Source organism: Equus caballus, chromosome 20, assembly GCF_041296265.1.
Source record: "Equus caballus isolate H_3958 breed thoroughbred chromosome 20, TB-T2T, whole genome shotgun sequence".
Lineage (NCBI taxonomy): Eukaryota > Metazoa > Chordata > Mammalia > Perissodactyla > Equidae > Equus > Equus caballus.
In genome coordinates this window covers 19,939,105-19,959,092 of record NC_091703.1, presented here as the reverse complement: position 1 = coordinate 19,959,092, position 19,988 = coordinate 19,939,105, and the positions used below count along the sequence as shown (strand labels likewise).

The 19,988-nt window shown below is 42.8% G+C and overlaps 1 protein-coding gene across 1 annotated transcript; it reads right to left on the bottom strand.

The window, feature by feature from the left end:
• Positions 1-14,893: 14,893 nt before the first annotated feature.
• Positions 14,894-19,866, bottom strand: ID4 (inhibitor of DNA binding 4). Its single transcript, XM_023624505.2, has 3 exons — positions 18,926-19,866; positions 18,483-18,541; positions 14,894-17,906 (listed from the first exon to the last, which is right to left on the bottom strand). The coding sequence occupies exons 1-2, from the start codon at positions 19,364-19,366 to the stop codon at positions 18,497-18,499; spliced, it is 486 nt and encodes a 161-aa protein (XP_023480273.1). The 5' UTR covers positions 19,367-19,866; the 3' UTR covers positions 14,894-17,906; positions 18,483-18,496.
• Between the last annotated feature and the right edge of the window lie 122 nt (positions 19,867-19,988).

The following is a 19,988-nucleotide window of genomic DNA, read 5'->3' as shown; positions in this document are numbered from 1 at the left end:
AGACTGGCAGCAGATGTTAGGTAAGGGCCAATCTTCCTCACCAAAAAAAAGAAGAAAAAAATAAGAATGAAATCTTGCCACTTACAACAATATGGATGGACCTTGAGGGTATTATGCTTAGTGAAATAAGTCAGGTAGAGAAAGACAAACACCACATGATTTCACCTATCTGAAGTCTAAGACACAAACAAACAAAACAAAATTCATAGATACAGAGAACAGATTTACTGTTACCAGAGGGAAGGAGAGAGAAAAACTGGTGAAGGGGATTAAGAGGTACCAACTTCCAGTATAAAAAAAATAAGTCATAGGGCTATAATGTACAGCATCATGACTATAGTCAATAATACCGTATTGCATATTTGAAAATTGCTAAGAGATTGATCTTGAAAGTTCTCATCACAAGAAAATAAAAATTTTATAACTTTGTATGATGATGACTGGTAACTAGCCTTATTGTGGCAATCACTTTGCAGTGGATACAAATATCTAATCATTTTGTTGTACACCTGAAACTATTATGACGTTATATGTCAATTATACTTCAATAAGAAAAAGATAAGCTGGGTCCATCAGATTTTCTTTCTTGGAAATATGAGCTAAGGTATTGTAACAAATACGTTCAAATGGAAGGAAGGAGGGCTGCTTGGGCCGGAGCTGAGGCAGGAGAGGCCATGGTGGATCGTGTTGAGGGGTTTGGAAACCTTGACGAAGCGAAGGCAGCTAATGATAGAAAGAAAAGAAAATGGCAGATATAGGCTAAGAAATGAGGAGACATGGAAAGGAAGAGATAGTGCCACCTTTGAAAGGAAGAGCAGCTGATCCCTGGAGCTGTGTTGATTCCTAGAGTTGTGCAGTTTGTGTTCTAGTTCTAGTCTGTGAGTGTCCTTACAACCACACTCTATCCCCTTTCCTCATATTCTGAATGGATCTCTGTTGCCCTATCCACAAGTGTCCAACTGAAACAGAAGGGCATCAAACAGTGTGTGGTTCCCAGTGGGGAGAGCTACTAGTAAACCTCTTCTCAACACCATTAATGGGTCACGGTAACGACAGCTCCAGAGCGCTATAGCCTGCCTCAGGGCACCTTCTCCAGGTGTTTTTCTCTCATTCTTCAGACTGTCCCCTCCCACCATCCTTCCAGCTTGTGAATGTTCTGTCAACTCTCCCCAGGCTTCCAACTATAGGTTGTTATAACTTATAATCTCAGAATAATATTTTAAACCATTGCTAATTTCAGCCCCAATCTCAAGTAGAACCTCAATCCAGACGGTCTTGAACAGTAACTCAAGTACCTGCAGAGCTGACTCTTGGGTTTATCGGAAAAAAGAAGTTCATGTCATCTTGGACTCACCCTCTCTGTGCGTCATGTTCCTTATATGTAAAATGGGGATCATAACTATAAGTATGAGAAATTAAATGAATTAACACATGCAAAGCATTTGGAAGAATATCCAGAGAATATTAAACCCTTAGTATACGTAAGCAATTGTGTCCCATGTCCCCCTCTATTCTCAGGGACTTTCAATCTGTTTATAAATGCATTCTCCCCCCTTCTAACTTTAATGCTCATTAAAGGTGAAGGTGTCGCTTTATGATTGGCCTAATTCTTTGACCTAACTCATTCACTGTGCTGAGTACTTTCTCCTTCCATTGCTGAACTTGCCTTGTATTACATCTCATGTCTGGAAGACACTTAATGTGCTAATGGAGAGGAGTCCATTTTATCTTTAACTTTGTGAGAATAATATTCCACCTTTGTTAACCAACTCATTTGGAATTCCAATGAAGGGAAATCCAGGCTACTCAGAGTGGGATTATGTTAGGCAATTATATCTTTGAAATGACCATAGGCCATCATCTCCTCCATTTAACCTAACGGGAGATTAGAAAGCATGGCTGCTGTGTCAACATCCTAGCTCAGAATGAAGCAATGTTGATCCACGTATCCTTCAGTTATTATCTGGGCTGCTAAAAAGAGCAAAAAGCTAGACATAACAAAATGACTAATCATGACTGAATAACACCAGCAAAATAATAATGACCATTTACCATGTACACCCACCAAAAACAAGGCATTATGCAGACTGCTTTATACAAATTATCTCCTTCAGTCTTTCAACAAGTAAATGGTTTCAACTTTATTTTTATTGATGACAAAACTAAGGCCTCAAGAGGTTAAATGACTTTCCCAAGTTAAATAGCTAGCAAGCAACAAAGCCAAGATCTAAACCCAGTCTGCCTGCAAAGCCCAAGCTTTTCACCTGCATACTGCATGGGATGTGGTACCCCAAATGGTTACAACATGGTGGTTGTATAGCATCTCCAGCCTGCATGTATGAGAGTCCCATTCTGGGGGCCTTAGAAACCGCAAGAAAGAGAAAACAGACTTTAGGAATAATAGAAGTTTGTTGAGCCCATTTGCAGCTTTTTTATATTCTGTTTTTAAGGACAGCAATAGACAATTGAGCAGATTCTCCTCTTTGGACAAACTTGTTCTAAGCTAAAACATTATGTATATATTTGGGAAATCCAAAAGGTTCATAAAAGAGATTTAAAAAGCAAGTCATTGATCAGAAATACACTTAGACACGTTTAATGTGAATTTTATTTGGCTTTGAGAATTCTATGTGAATTTCCAGAGGCCTCTTCAAGTAAATAATGGCCCTCTGGAGGGTCATGAAGCAGTCAGACAATCTTTGTTTCACCTCCCCCCACCCCTGCCCCAGATAGTACTCTTGCTCTTATTACACACTTTTGGGAGGGGGAAAGTGGTCATATGGAGCTTAAATTTTATTTTCGAAAGCATATAGTTAAGAAGGAGAGGGAGATAGCTTCTTTTCTAAAACAGTGATTCTTGACATTGCTCTCTGGTTTTATTTTTATTTTATGTTTTTGAGGAAGATTAGCCCTGAGCTACCATCAGTCCCCATCTTCCTCTATTTTATATGTGGGACGCCTGCCACAGCATGGCTTGATAAGCGATGCATAGGTCCCTGCCAGGGCTCCGAAATGGAGAACGCTGGCCCAAGCAGAGCACAGGAACTTAACTGCCACCCTATGGGCCGGCCCCATTGCTCTGTGGTTTAGTCACCATGCTTCCTTTGTAAGATCCTCCCAGAAGACTGAATATGGTACCCATAAGGATTGCACTTTTTGCTGGCCCAAAACTTTTTGGTGGGGAGTTATCTGTATGTCAAACTCAGTCTCTTCTACAGCCATGACAGCTGCCTGCCAGCCTGCCCAGATGGTGCAGGGCTCGGCCACTTTGATGTGAAAGAGGAGAGAACATGGCTTTCTCCCTTCGCCCTCCGCTCTCAGACTCCTCCTCCTGGTACTAATAGCTGCCTCCCCCCATATTGTACAAAACCATGTGGATTTGCTGAACAGGTCTGTAAAATTAATTATACTGTGAGTGCTTGGTAACCAATGAATTGTAAATTGTACATTATTAAAACAGCATCAGAGCTCTGACTGATCTATTATTCTTTGGGGAATGAACAAAGATAAGAGCTTCTTGTGTTTTAGAGGTCTTTCTTGCCACCATACAGCAGGCACAGAGAGGAAATACCAAGTCATTTTTTTGTTTTTGTTTTCTGTAAGTTGAATTAAATAGAAAAAGTGTCCTTTTTTTCCGTTATTCAATTGTTATATGTGCCCTCACAGTTCTGTTTGTAGCATCTAATATGGTCGTGGGCACTCAATAAACGCTATTCCACGGTGATTGTAATAATATGTATCCATATATGCTCATACACAAACACAGTGCCACGTCAACCTAATGTGAGCAGGAGATATATGATATGACATGGCATCGTAATAAAATAAATTGCATTGATGTAGTGCTTCTCTGCAATAGCTCAGGAAGAATTCAGAGTAAACAGGAGGAGATAGAAAAAAAAATCGGCTGAGTATGCACCAGGGGCCTTGCAGCTTCAGCTGAAAAGGAAGAATCTGGAAGAAAAGGTTTTTCTTGTCTCTTCTTTCTAGACACAACAGGACTACCCCTGGGACTTGCTTGTGAACCTCTCTTTTTACTGAGCTATCTCCCGTGTGCAGAATTCCTCAGCATCTTTCTACCTGCCATGATGATTCCTTTCAGGCACATTGCACAGTTCTCCATGGAAACTTTCTCTTTCCATAATTGACCAAGCCTGCAATCCCTGGGAATGTAACTGCCAGTCAGCCACACAGCGTTATCCTTACAAGCCGGCATTCAAGCCAAGAGAACCAAAACAGGTACGAGGCAAACCACACATCATTCCACCCCCAGAATAAATGAACATTTATAAACCCACCATTTTGGGAAGAAATAGGAAGCCTTGGAACTGGGCTGCCCCTGAATGCTGTGCAGGGCTACATATGTAATTTGTGGGGCCCAGCACAAAAAGAAAATGTAGGCCCCTTGTTCAAAAACTATGAAGAATTTCAAGGCAGTGGTATCAGAGCATCAAACTAAGTGCAGGACCTTCCAAGTGTAGGGCCCTGTACAACTGCACAGGTTGCATGCCGAGGAAGCCGGCCCCAGTGCAGAAGGACATTTGCCCAGGGGTTTTGTGAGGGCGTCTGTATTTTTGGCACATTTTAATCTTCTAGCCACCTGATTGGGCCATCAGACAATTTCAGCATTTCTTCTGCCCAGAGGAAGATAGTGCCATCCATTCTTTTTCCCACTAGGAGCTACAGGGGATCACTTCTCCCATCTCCATGGTCAGAGAGCAACCATTCTCAACATGAGACGTCTGTGGCAAAGAGAAGGGCCAAAGGGGAATGATGCTTTATGATCAAGTAAGAAAAGGCTATGGGGGCGAAGTGGAGCTCAAGGAAGCACGAGAGAGGCAGACAGACAGAGACTGCCATAGAGGAATAGACAGAAATTGACTTTCCAGTAGAACTGACATTCTTAGACAAAGTCTCTCATGATTTTCCTGAGTACTACATTGTTGCTGTCTTCTTGTTCTTCAAAGAAATCCTATGGTTTTGAGAGAAAGATGACAATAGTTTCTTTTGTTTTATTTTAAATGAGCATATTCTCACCTATTCCTCCATATATTAGTTTGATATAAGGAAGCAGGAGAGATGAGCAGGGGACAGGAGGACAGAGTGGTGAGATGCTACCAGGGAAGCGTTGGAGAAGGAGTCCCCATACAAATGGTCAGGGGGATGACGTAACCAGAGCAGAGAGCAGCTGGTGGAGAGGTGGGCAGGAGGACAGGAAGAAAGCAATACTGATGAGCTGTACCCAGCCCAGCAGGTCTAACTTTCTGCAAGGCCCTCTGATTTCTTTGTGATTCTGTCATCTCTGTGAGGACCACAGGCTACCGTCCTAGAAGGACAGATGTGTTCAGCTGGACAGCCACATGGACTGTATTCGGGCATACGCCTTCCTTTAAGTATCCTTATCACTGGAATTGTATGTGTGCCCGTCAGGAGAATTAATAGATCAGCCCAGAGTGGGTGGTGGTCTGGGTGATAAATTTGATTAAGATAAGAAAAGACAAAAACCACGATAGCATGTCTTATAATTCATTTGCTGCTCTGTTGTAGAAAACGGGTTTTGCTTTCACCACAGAAGAACATCAGCAGAAAAAGTAGTATTCAAAGGGTATTCTAGGGGCCAGCCCAGTGGCGAAGTGGTTAAGCTTGCACCTTCCGCTTCAGGGGCTCGGGATTCACTGGTTTGGATCCTGGGTGTGGACCTTCGTACTGTTTGTCAAGCCATGCTGTGGCAGGTGTCCCACATATAAAGTAGAGGAAGATGGGCACGGATGTTAGCTCAGGGCCAGTCTTCCTGAGCAAAAAGAGGAGGATTGGCAGCAGATGTTAGCTCAGGGCTAATCTTCCTCCAAAAACAAAAAAAGGTATTCTAATGTGCTAGTATTCTAGCAGCACTTGAATAGCCCTTGCTGGTCATTGGAAAACTAAGCCAGAAGGTTGAACCTACCCTTGGGCAGAAGAGGCTCCTTCAGGCAACAGATCCTACTTATGAGTGCAGTATGCCCTAAAATTCAAAAGAGGGCAGCAGATAACTGACACTGCCTGTAGGACCAGGAAAGCATGTAACCTGAGGATTGTCAGCAGGAAAATTTGCTGGTTTATCGAGACTCACATCATGCAAGGGTCAGCTCTGCCAGAAATTTGTGTTTCTAGAACTGTGTGTTTAATGAAAAAGCAAATATTTGATTAATGGGATCTAACGAGCTTTGGTGATGTTGAGGGCAAGTGTAGGCCTATTGCCCAACGCAGCAGCCCCATGCCACGTTATTCAGCGATGGAAAACCTGTGACGGCAGTGTCAGCCAAGTCAGGGCCTGAGTACTAGAGAAACAGCCACGCTGTGTGGGGTGGACAGGCTGCATGTATGCTTTTGCTGTCTTGTAAGTGCTTTTGCAGATTCTCTGAAATGAGCAGGACCCTCCCCACGAAGGGTGTGCAGTCTCTTCCTACCTGGTAGTTTCCACAGGGTATGAGATTCACAGGACGGGGGGAAGAAGATTCTTTCTGAGATTTTCCAGTGCTTCCAGGAGAAAGTTTGTGTAGGAAGGACAGGCCCCCAGGGCCCTGGAGATTGGGAATCAAGGGAGGTTTGGGGGATGGCTGGGGGAGAAGAGAAAACAACTGGTGAAGGGGAAGAGGCCTGAAGCTCTTGGGTTGAAACCACAGTCCACAATCCAATCCTGCAGACTGTTCTGATTTCATCCTTAGGGTCACCCGGTGGACCTCTTTATCACCCTGTTTGCTAAAAAGAGTGGTAATCAGGTGTCGACCCCAAACACAGCTTCACAGAGAAGCTCTGTGTCTTTTGGCAGGGAAGAACAGAGAACACAAAGGAAATCTCTCTTTTAGAATAAACCCTGAAATAGATTACAAGGCTTATGCGATCTTTAATAGTCTTTTTTATTTGACCTGGTTTTAAGTAATTATATTCACTCTTGATTTTTTTATTAAAATCATTTTAAAATGGTGTCAATCTACCAAGAAAGCATCAAATTACATAAGGAATCCAGACGATGTTGCCTCTTGAAAGCTGAAGCTTCTATTTATTTTGAGCACATTTTTGATCTCCAGAAAGAATTGAAGATCTTATTTACTCTGTCAACAAGTTACACTATTTAAACTGTAAAGAGTTTCCATTAAGACTTGGGAAAATGCACGTTATCTTTTTGTTTTTTGTAACCTAAAAATTAACAGGTGCTGTCCTGTCTAGATACACACCTGATGCTAGACAAAGGGCTTCTGAGAAATAAGCCCTGAAATTTTGAACTGATTTAATATTAAACAATTACTACGGATCTGAGGAAATCAGCCCCTTTATAGATGTTGGCAAACAGAAGATTCTCTTCATATGGATAATAATAAAAACCAGACTTGGCAGGAGCTCGCAGATCTACAGTGATTGTGTATTTCTTTGTATTCTCTAAAATATTGAGGCAGGAAATTATTTTTTACTGGTGTTTCACTTGTCACGAAATGAGAGCTGCAAATTGATAAACAAATTGATAGGGTCTCTAGTGCCCTGTAGGATCATTAAGGACTTATGGGGCTTTTGTATGTATCCTTAGAGTCCACTAGTAGAAGAATATAATCCAGAGTGATCATGAGATCTGTCACCTCAGAATAACTCTAGACGAAAACATGCATTTCTCTCTTCCAGAGCAGTCATCTCTAGAGTTTCAAAAAAATAGTTTTGTTCTCTTAGGAACAAAGCTGTCTCAGGAATGACCCCAGTATGTCCTCAGATTACAAATGCAAAAAAAAAAAAGGATGGCTGTGTTTACAGAATTTTTATAAGAGGAAAATGATTGGCAAGAAAAAAATATGCGCATCAGAACAAATAGGAACTTGATGTGCTCTAACTATACTATCCATTGAACTTAACAAAGTCTCCTTGACTGCAAGTTGGAAGGCCTGAGTTTTGCTGGCCGCTCTGCCTCTACCTTAAGTCGTCTTACAAAAGGCCCATTTTCACATTTCAGAGCCTCAGTTTCCTTATCAGTACAATCAGAGAATTTGACTTTGCTTCAAAAATCTTATTTTATGATTCACCAAAATACTGCAGTTGGCGCAACGAACTCCCAAACCTTGATCTCTTTACTCTGTTGAATTAATCTTGGTTTTAGTTTATGGCAAAGCATAGCGACCAGAAATTACGTTAAACATCCATTAAAAAGGTATGCTTGTCTAAGCCCGTGAAGAAATATACAAATTTTATGCTGTTTTCAACCTTAACCCATGTCTTAAATGCCACTTGGTATACTGTGTACTACTCCAGTGTTACGTGTTTGGTTTTCAAAACTATTTCTCTACCAGGAGAATATCATTAGGATGCTAGATTCCTTAGCCATGAATATGAGAGTTTATGTGTTTTTTCCTCCCCCTGTCCCTGTCCTCAGCATCTATCTCAGTCCTGTAGCACTTATAAAATAGATAAGATCTATAAAATACATAAATAGACAATAAAATACATCTCTAAAATAAATCAAAAAGAAATAAGCCTTCTGCCCGACCACGTTAACAGCAAAATCAACAAAAAAAATCTCCTTCAAAATCATCCTTTTAATAGCCTGTAAGCCATCCTCTGTTTTCCTCTGCCTTCTCACCCCTGCAGAGTTCTTTCTTGCTCCTCAGACTCCCATCTTTCCTCAAATCCTTCTTTTTCCATCAACATTCATGTCATTTATGTCTTCTGTGTGCAGAGTACCTCTGGGTTATTCTGGAGAGAAAGAAATGACACAGAAAATGGTTTCTGCACTTAGAAAGTTTAAAATCTTGGTCTCCCTGGAATGTTTGTGCATTTCTTTTTTTTTTTTTTAATGAGTGGCACGTGAGCCAACAACTCTTGCCAATCTTCTTTTTTTTTTTTCTGCTTTTTCTCCTCAAATCCCCCCAATACATAGCTGCATATATTTTAGTTGTGGGTCCTTCTAGTTGTGACATGTGGGACGCCACCTCAGCGTGGCCTGAGAAGCCGTGCCATGTCCGTGCCCAGGATCCGAACCAGTGAAACCCTGGACCACTGAACCGGAGCACGCGAACTTAACCTCTCGGCAGTGGGGCTGGCCCTTGTGCATTTCTGAAATCTTTATTCTCCATATTGAGAACCCGATTGCACACATATCCCTTGATCCTTGATTCTTGTTAACCCCATTTTCATACTGGAAGAAGGCAAGCACATTTTTAGGTCTTGTAAGATGAATAGGTGCAGGAATGATTAGAGGAAAGGAACTAACATATGCTAAATAGCTCGTGTTAGGGGCTTTGCACACGTGATCCTCATAAAGACTCATTGCTATGTACTGTGTCCTCATTATAAGAGAAAGTTTAAATAAGGCTCAGAGAGGTTAAGCATCTTGCCTGAGGCCACACAGTAAGTGGCAGAGCTCAGAATCTAATTCCACAGACTTACTAATGTTTCCTTTTATAAAGTTCTTATTTAAAGTTGAAGAATTGAAGCTATTTTTCTCTCCACTGCTTTTAAATTTATAAAAATTATGTACAATTTTACCAAGAAAAAATCCATTATATGAAATTCAAGTACAATTGTACCATATCCCAATTTTACATGCATACAGTATTTTAGCATTTGATGGCCATGAATTAGGACAGTTCTAAGGCAAACACAACAGTTGCAGCAAGACCGGTTACACTATTTTTCTACATCATGTTATAGGCAATCTCTTAGGATGGTACAATATACTAGAGAAAATGAAATATTTTTTCTAAATTTCTTTTTCCAGAGGAATCACTTTACCATTAAAGCAATATCGCTTATTGCTGCCTGTGCAATGACAGGATGTAATGATTTGAAATGACATACAAGAGGGTAAAAAGTGTCCTCTTTCTTTTAGATTTTTTTCTTAGAAAATTTAATATTTAATGAAATAGGTAAAGCAAAATAGGTTATTGTGAATATTTTGACTCATAACAATATTGGAATGAGAACCAAAGGTACGGAGGACTCAGCATCTTGACCATAGACCTGCTCCCGGGACCCCACTCCACAGTCTCACTTTTGAAGCAGTTCCCACCTAGGCATGCCCCGCTAGTACCAGCTTCCCTTCTCCCGCTAGATATTATTGCCATGACCTTCTGCTGATATGACATTGACCTCTCCTCTTTACTTGATGGGAGCTCCTAGAAAATTGGAAAGTGGAGACATCAAACAGTACGAGAAATATGTCACATGTGGCATAACAAGAATAGCCTAAACCTATATAACATTTTATAGCTTACAATACTGTTTCTTAAAATGGGGTTCCTGGGAGACTTGTCCCAGATACACCAGGGAAAAGCTAAAATGCAAATTCCTGGGTCCTACCCTCGACCTGATGAATCAGAATCTCAGGGTTGGGGTGGGAGGGGATAGGTGGAACTCAGGAATCTCAAATTTTAAAATCTCTCTAGATAATTTTGTGTGTGTGTGTGAGGAAGATTGTCCCTGACCATCTGTGCCAAACTTCCTCTATGTTGTATGTGGGACACCATCACAGCGTGGCTTGATGAGTGGTGTGTAGGTCCACGCCCAGGATCCGAACCCGCAAACCCTGGGCTGCCAAAGCAGAGCACGCAAACTTAACCACTATGTCACCAGGCCAACCCCCTCTAAGTTCCTTTTTTTGCATGTGAACATTCAGTTGTTCGAACATCATTTGTTGAAAAGACTATCCTTTCTCCATTGAATTGCCTTTGCTTCTTTGTCAAAGAGCTTTGAAATACTTCATCCTTATTAGAAAAGTACTTTGCCTCTGTTCTGTCTGCCAGATCAGTCCTGCGTTTAACGACATTTTTGCTTAAGATTTAAACCTCACCTTCTTAGGAAAGAACATGAGTCCACTTGTAGATTAGAATACAGACCGAGATAAACCACATAAGAGTAAACTGGAAGAGAATCCATCCACACTAAGTTTTGTGGTCCTGGATTAGAGACAGAGAAACCAGGTTCTAGACCTGACTCCACCACTTCACCTTATGGGCTTCTGTCTCCTTCGCTGGAAAATAAGAGGAATGTTACAAGACATCTTCCAGGTTTCTAATCATGTGATTCTACTTCTAGCACCTCATATCGTAGTAGGGGCAATGGAACTTTCTTCTGCAAAAGCTTTTCCCGTTCATGCAGCAAGCTCATCCATTCAGAACTGACTTGTGAGGATTCACTGCATTGATTGTGGCTGATCTAGCCCATGTCACTTCACCAATCGATGAGAACAGAGGCTTAAGACACACACACACAGACGGATTGTGCAAGCTTCATGAGTCCCTCCTGCCTGTTGCTTCCACCCCAGACCCATCACCTCCTATGCCAGTGCAGTCGTCCCTCCTCGTCCCGCATTTTTGTCTCTGGCACTGAGGTGTCTTTTTTGCTTATCCCAGCTTGGGTGAGTATGTTTCTTCCTTCCTTCGGGATACAGGATCTGCTGTACTTCTCTCCTCAGTCTCTCCTTCCAACTCTGTTTGCCCAAGGCTAACCACACTCCCTCATTCTCAAGAACTCACAGCTTATCTATTTTCCATGTTTAAGGCAGCCAAAGGTTTTTAAAGATAATGAAAATCTCTCGACTGCAATTTTGAGTTGCAAAGAATTCGCTAGTTTTGCTGGCACAGAGGGTTGCAGGAACGTTCTTCTAGTACTTTGTGGTCTGGAATCCCAGAGGATCAGGGATCTACGGGGAACACGGGCATGTGAAAATAATTATAATATAGCATCAGGAGGTGGCTATTTTGAGGGTGAGGAGGGAAGGCATCATATAATTTTTTCAGAAGAAATGATGGTTGAGTCTTGAAGGATGGTGAAGGGTTTAACAACAGCCTCAACTGGGGGAGAGGGGTGGTGTAAGGGGATCCAGGCAGGGATAACACCACGTGCAAAGGAAGGGGAGCATGAAAGAGCACGCCATTTTGAATGTGAAGAAGCTAGCCCTTACCTACAGATGGGCAAATTGACTTAGCTGATTTGACTGGTTGGGCAGGTGCCCGCCCTTCCCTACCTCCATGTTCTTTGTTCCACGTACGTCCTTCCTGAGACTGCTCTCTTCTTAACTCTCAGGAAATTAATCATACACCGTCAAAACTAGAAGGATAAGCATCCTTTGCTGTCTAGCACGTACAGGACAAGACCTAGGTTGGCTGAAGCATAGAATCTGTGCTTGAAGGCAGCCAGAAGTTGGGCAGAGAAAGGACTGGTGGTGAAATGACACTTGAAGGATCCTTATGTCCGGGCTATGGGCCAGGAAGAGGACCGTGCTAAGACCTGGGTTCTTTTCGCATCACTTGGTGCAGCTCTAAGGAGGAGTGCAAGTGCCAGGTGTGACTGTGGGGATCTGAAGGAAGCATGCAGATGGCTCTGTTCATCCTGCAATGGCAGTGACTTCTAGGAACCAATCAGCTAGCACCTTGATCTTGGACTTCCAGCCTCCAGAACTGTGAGAAATGTTTGTTGTTTAATCCACCCAGCCTATGGTACTTTGTCATAGCAGCCCAAACTGACTAAGACAATAAAGAATCCAGAAAGAGTGGCATGTATGGGGGAGATCATAAAATCCTGTTTTAAATCCACTGCACTTCAGAGGCAGAGGACCAAAAGGCAGTTAGATATACTGGTCTGAAACTCAATTGTGATTTAATGTAGATACAAGGGCAAAGAAAGAGTAACTGAGGGCACTGGGAAGAGACTCTATTAAGGGGACATTCTTAATTCAGATCAACAAATATTTTACAAGACCCTGGTTAGGCACCATAGCACGTGCAAAGAAGAATCATGCACAGCCTTCTCCCTTAAGGAGCCTACTTTGCTTTAACTATGGCCACGGATTCAGGTTCAACACGTACGAAAAGTGTTAATGTTGAAGCAAGGTGTATTTATGTCTGCAAGTTAAGGTCTGTTTTCCTTGGTTTTCTCTGAGGTTTGACATATAAGTGCGTCACTTTTTTTCTTTACTTTTTTCTTTAGATTACTTATGAGGGCTAAACCAAATTCTAGGATAAGATTAACCTGACAATTGACCTTCCTATTCTTTATTTCCTATCCTGCTTTATGCTTACGCATAATATGCTTGACTTAAAAGCAGTCCAAAAAACAGGAAGGTGGATCTTTATGGAAATCTCCAATCTTAGGAATTAAAGTGGAGAGAAAATGGAGGAAGGTTAATATAGTTGACTTATTTTTTTAGAATGAAACTCCTTTTTGAAGGATTTTTTCCTTTATGTTGGCCAACTATTTTTACATAAATATTTGCACACAGACACATACACACACACACACACACACACACACACACACACGGCTACTGTCTCTCAATTGACTGCTAAAGCTTGTGAAGGAAGTGACAAATATTTAAGAAAATGCTTTAAAAATGTAAGAAAATGTTTTAAAAATTTAAGAAAATATCTAAGTAAATATTTAAGAAACATTCTGAATATATGAATTTTCACTCTGAAATATAATGAAGTACTGTAGGAGCCAATACTTTTCTTTGGAAATTATACTTTGGAATAAAAGATAAAATTTTAAAATTTGAATTTAATATGCATGCTGAAAGTACTGATATGCACTTCTATCATAAAGAGTTGAGAAACCGTACTTTAAAACACATAATGGTGTCTTGTTTCACCAGCAATTTGCATATTTTGCCAATACTTATGTAATCTCTCAGGAAATTCCTTTCTAAGATATGAGATTTCTTATTGGAAAAAAATTCAAATACAAGTGGATTCACATGGAAAATTCGTCTTGGGTCTCTTTATTTAAACGTTCCAAGTTCAATTCTTCTTTGGTCGCATTTTACCCAGTGGAAAACAGGTAACACATTTTGTTCTTTTTTTCCCCAGAAACTGATATGTTTATTCTGTTATGGACTCAGAGGGGTTTTTCAAATTAACTTCAATTTTTACCACTCTCTTTTTGTATCCCAAGTGTGAATTTACTGTGGAGACTTAGGAATAACGGAACTAACTTCAGGAGCCTTCCTACCGAATTGCTTGGCTTGGGTGAGTATAGAAAACCTTTGGCAATGTGTCTCAGACCTGAGTTTTAGCTCTTAGGCAAAACTTTTTGGAACAAACTAGGATATGAATCAATAGGAAGAAGGCACTTGAACACAAAACATACTTTTAAAAACCTGCTGAAAATCTGAAAGCCTGTGACTGCCGTTCATCTCCCTTGAAAAAAATGAGTTCCCTTTTGTAAGAGTTTATCTTTTAAAGTATCGATTGTATCAGTGTTCAAGGTAGACCCCTAAGTAAAATTACAATCCTAAAACCTTTTGGGCAACGGTTCTTATGAATATAATTAATACTTTAGCAAAATGTCATGGGTTGTAATTGAAAGAAATCATCTGGGTCTGAAGAATACCTACTGAGGGCCGCCCTATTAGGATTAATTCTGAGGTGGGTGAATTAATTTCCCAGACTCGCAAAGCAGTGAAGGGATGCTTTTCCTTCCTTATAAGCCTGGAGGGTTTGGTGTTTGGCCCTGTTGAGACCCAAGGGCTATCTGGGCTGATTAACATATACATAATTAAAGTGCGCCAGCTCGAAAGGCAGAGCCAGTTTTAGTTGACTGTATACAACTGTGAAATAATTTCTTTCTGTCTGCATTACTTACCTTTGTGTGTGTGCATGTTTGGGGGGAGTGTCTAGCTTCCCTGGACAGCATCCTGCTGCCTTCTTTAAGGATTACTGCTTCCTATCCTAGCAGACACCAAAGAGTAGACAAGCTTTCCCTAGCATTTAAATTAGATTTTCTTTCCGTTTATATCACCATTTTTAAGCCACATTTTTCATCACATGGTAAGAAACACTGTAAATAATTGAGGTGATCCATCAAGAGACCCATTCTTGATAATGAAAAATTGCATAACTCAGTAGAAGTCAATTAAAAACCACAAACTTCAGAACCCTTTGCTCAGTGAGGATTTATTATTATAGAAGGCATTTATTACAATAGATTTGGGGGGGGTCAAAATTTTTAAAAGTTCTAAAAATTCAGTTAAAGCTTGACAATAAAGTTGAGTAAGATTTACACAATATCAAAGTATATTAGTTCTTTGAAATGACTTTTTTTTTCTTCCTTTAACATGAGATATCTGAGATGTTCAGGATTTTGTAACCACGTTAGAAACAACATCCCACCATGGGAGACTCTTTTTTCCTCTGAAAGTTTTAAACGATTCTTATTCTTTGGTTGTGCCTATACAATGACAAGTAGACAAACTAAATGAGAGAAGTCACGTTATTTTCCTCTGTTAAACCAAATATCTGAATAATTAGATCTATAAACGACTCAGATGTTTTTGTTATCTGATTGCTTGGTTATGACACAGTCCACATTTTAATAGAATGTAGTATTTTTATACAACTGTGTATAATTTTTTAAAAATAAACAACTTTTTTTCTTTAGAGACCTCCAATGCTATGCAAGTGGCCAAGGAAAAAATGTCAACTCTGTAAAATGCAATATCTATAACACTTTTCTTCCCTTTTAGTGGTTTTTCATGCCCAAAATGTAAAATTAAGTAAGGAGCAATATTTATCTTCAAAACCCAAAAATATTTATCCATTTATTTTGAGGTTTGCAATCTCTCTGCATAAGTTTAAACAGAGCCTAAAGGCTTAGGTAGCGGTCGGCAGTCCGCCCTGACAGATAAATGCCTGACTCCAACCAACAGCACACATGTGACTTGCTTCCGACTGAAACTAAACTGCTAAATAAAAAGGAGGAATTGTCCCGTTTTAATAACAAAGAATGCAATCGTTAGAATTCTTCAGATTTGGAATTCCTGCAGTGTTCTTGTGTTTTCCTCTTGATGTGTGACAAGAATGAATATATCAAAAATAAAAATAAACCCCATCGAAACAAGGAGTCCTTTGACTTTATAAGGCTCAACATCAAATACATCAAATTCTAAAAATACCTAAGATCAGTAAAATGTCAAAGTTGAGGGGACAGCACGCTGGGGATAGAATGGAGTTTTAAAACCTTTCAATTTACTTGAACCTACTAGCATTAACTTCGTTCATTTCTGTTGAGTTATTGCTACTTCGACTGACTACTAGGGACCATGATATTTCATATTCATACAAATGTTTGACTTTGACCTCATAAAAAGTCCCTTGGGTCTATAATACTTTTATTCTTGTATAATCTGAAACAAATCCTTTCCTTTTAAAAATCAAACAGACCACATTACACACACAGTTGACTAACTATTTACAAAGTACCCAATTAAATCCTACTTAATTCTCCCTCACTCTAAAAATTCCATCTAACTGGTGTGTAAAGTACTGATCACATTAAATGCATAATATTCACAAGCCCTGATAGTCCTATCTAACCTAGAAAATATTACATTCCTTAAAGAGAAAAGAACGCCTTAAAAAATAAGTCTAAGGTTTTGAAGAAAGGAGACCAGAAATCACAGTACAAGACAGATAAATCTACTTTAATATTCACATGTAAAAGTTACACATCACAAGAGATTGGACAGTAGTTTAGCAATTAACTAAGATAGCTATAGTGAAAATCATTTTTATAAAAAAATAATCTAGATGCGGTCATCAGAATTTTTGGTCTACTTAAGTTAACATTTGAAGATCGACTTTTATCCCTGCTTGAAGGATTTGCCATTATGCCTTTTAATTTTTTTCTCCCACTGTTGCTTATTAATATTCTTTGGAGGAAGGAAAGCAGAAAGTGTTCATTTCCAAGAGTTTGTCCTTTGGTAGCAAGCAGAGAACATTTTTCATTTCTATGATTTAAATAATCTGTACAGACATGAAACTTAGTGACATTAAACCTTAGTGTAGAAAGAAGAATGATAAGCATCTTTTTTTCACTTTGATGAAACAGTAGATTTCATAAACTCTTTAAGGGTCCAAGCATTTCCCCGACCCATATGCAAAATCATTCAGAATCCATTTAGACCTCAGTTAAAAAACGAAAAACAAACACTTAGTCTTTTTATATTACACTATCAAACCCTGTGCTTAAAAACTGATAAAGTCTATTTTCAACATGTATACTTCAAATACAAAGATTTCAATCCAGGTTAAAGAAAACACATTTGAATGGACTCAGAACAAGTTTATTTTGTGATTAAACATCTCATGCAGTCATGCAGGACCACTAGCCATAACTGTTACTTCCCAGTCTACACGACACTGAGCAAAACAAAAACAAATTCGAAGCCAGGCCAAAGAAAAGACATTCAGGATATCAAGAGCTCTGCAATTGAGCTGAAAAATAATTTTCCAAAAGAAATATTCCCATAGATTAAAAAAACACACACATAATATTTACAAAAAAATATTTAATTAAAAATATCTTATAATTACAGTAGTCTATTAAAGCGTATACTTTCTCACACTTATAGAACATCTCTATATATACATGGTCTGAAATGTCACTCAGTTATCTATACAATATGTAACATTCTTGCAGGGAAAAGAAAATTCCCTGCCCCATTATAATCATCTATTTTAAACAATAGATGTCAAAAAAAAATATCTACAATGCTCTGGTATATTAGTAAAGCTTCAAAACAAAAATTGAGCTCCTTGGTCACCAAGTAGGCTTCTAAAGTCGGATTTACTCGATCTTCTATTTATCAGTCCTGTCACACTTAAGCTTAAAAGTTTTACTGCACCTCCAAAAAACACAGAAATGTACAATTCACAGCGGTTATAAATGAAAAGACAAAAGAGAATACGTATGTAGAATGTTTATGAACGTGCAAAAAAAAAAAAAAAAGGATGAAAGTTTTTTCTTTCCTCTCCCTCTCTCTTGGAATGACGAATGAAACGTTTCTAGGATTTGCTGATGTTTTTTCCTTTCCTCCGGTGGCTCTCTCTCTAACTTCTGCTCTTCCCCCTCCCTCTCTAGCGCTCCTGGCTCGGGCTCAGGCGGCCGCACACCTGTGGAAGAGGAATGAATAGAGGGGGTGTGTGAACCTTCCCGCTGCAGACTAACTGGCGCCACCGACCAAACTCAAGACATGCTTGATCAACAACCCAAAACAAACCACCAGGTCAGACAACACCCGCAGCCCGCGGCCCGGCCAGGCGCCGAACAGGCAGCTACGGGCCCCGGGGAAGCTTGGAGAGGGGACCCACTCCCAGGCGCTGTCTGCGTCCTCCTCCGTGGGTGTCAGACTGCGCGCGGGACATCGGGCAGTTTCCACGCCCACGAGGGTGCCCTCCCTCGGCGGGGAGGGGAGCAGGAAGAGCCTGCCGGTCACTGGGGGAGGCACGGGGGCGGCGGGGACGTAAGCAGATCCCTCTCCATTTAGAGTGAACCCCGAGTTCCTAAAGCGAAGTACGGGTTCACTTGCTAACTGGGTGGCAGGGAGAGAGACAGGAGGGGTCCGCCTCCTTAGGAGTTTGCCCTCAGAAATTCTGGGGGGTAAACAACACTGCAGTGTTTGGCATCGGAAGGCTCCGGGGACAGCGTCCCTGGTGACCAGCCACTCGAGAAGGGAAACGCGCGCTCACCTGGACAGCGCGGCTCAGCGGCACAGAATGCTGTCGCCCTGCTTGTTCACAGCGCCGGCCTGGAACAGCAACGGAACACCAGGGGAAAGGTTAGCAGGCGCAAACATCGCAATCGTCGCTGTCCTGGATTCGTTCTCGGAAACCGAAGCCCCCACCCCAGCCTGCCGCTCTGGGGGACCCTCACCCCAAACCCGGTCACAGCCTGGACTTGACAGCCCAGGATGCGCACAGCCCCAGTCCCGCCCCACGCGTTCACCCGGACCGGTACTCGCGGCGCGGAGCCAGCTGCTGACGGCCCCGGGCGCCCAGAGGAGAAGGAGGGGGGTACTGTCATTCTCGGCCGTCCCTGCCCCAAAGAAAGGGAGCGCCCGCGTCCCACCCTCCCGCCACCGCCCTCCCGGGCTCCGGCAGCATCCACCCCGGCCCGGCACCCGGCCTCTCACCGGGTCGGTGTTGAGCGCTGTGAGCGGGGTTCGCGGCGGCGCGGAGGGACAGGTCCCGGCCGGGTGGTGCGGCGGTGCCGGTGGTGGCGGCTGCCTCAGCAGAGCCGGGTGCGTCTCCAGCGCCAGCTGCAGGTCCAGGATGTAGTCGATAACGTGCTGCAGGATCTCCACTTTGCTGACTTTCTTGTTGGGCGGGATGGTGGGCACTAGCCTCCGCAGGCGGCTGTAGCAGTCGTTCATATCGCACTGCAGGCACAGCGCCGGCTCATCGGCCGCCGCCTCGGCCGCCTTGCAGCGCGCTGCCGCCGCCGCGGCCGCCGCAGCCGCCGAGCCGCCCAGGCTGTGGCCGTGCTCGGCCAGGCAGCGCAGCGCCAGCTCCCCGCCGCCGCAGCCCGACGGCGCCTTGCGGCCCGAGGGGCGCACCGGGCTCACCGCCTTCATCGCGCGCGCCCTACGCCCTGCGCGAGCGGACCTGCTGGGGCGAGCGAGGGAGGCAGGCAAGCTCCGGGCCCCCGCCCGCGGCCGGCTCCGCTCTCTTTGCCTTCGCGGCCGGCGCGCTCGGTCCGCGCTCGGGGCACTGGCGATCCCGCGCCCAACAATTGACGGGAGGGTCGCTCCGGGTTTTGCGGGGGGATCTCTGCTCAGTGGGCGACACTCGGCCGGGACCAAAAGGCCAGAAAAATCAAAAGCACCGGAAAGAAAGCAGCCCACCGGGTTCCCTAGTCACTCCCTTCGGAGCTCCGACTATGGCCCGGCCGCCGCCGCCGCCGCCGCCGCGCTCCCCTAGCCCGAGGTTTCCCCACTCCCGATAACGACTCACAACCGCGCCTCCTCTACGCTCTCGCCCAGCCCGCCGCGCAGCTGCATTTATAAGCCGCGCGCCCCGAGGGCGGGGCCAGCGCGTTGGCCAGGTCGCCGCGCTAGCAGAGCTGAGCCGGGCTGGGCGCGCGGGCGGGTGCGCCGAGGGAGGTGGCGAGGGCGGGGGCTCCGGGCGGTGCTGGGGGGCGGGGAGCCGGGCAACCCGAGTGGAGGGGTGGGCGGGGGGTCGGGAGTGGCCAGCCAA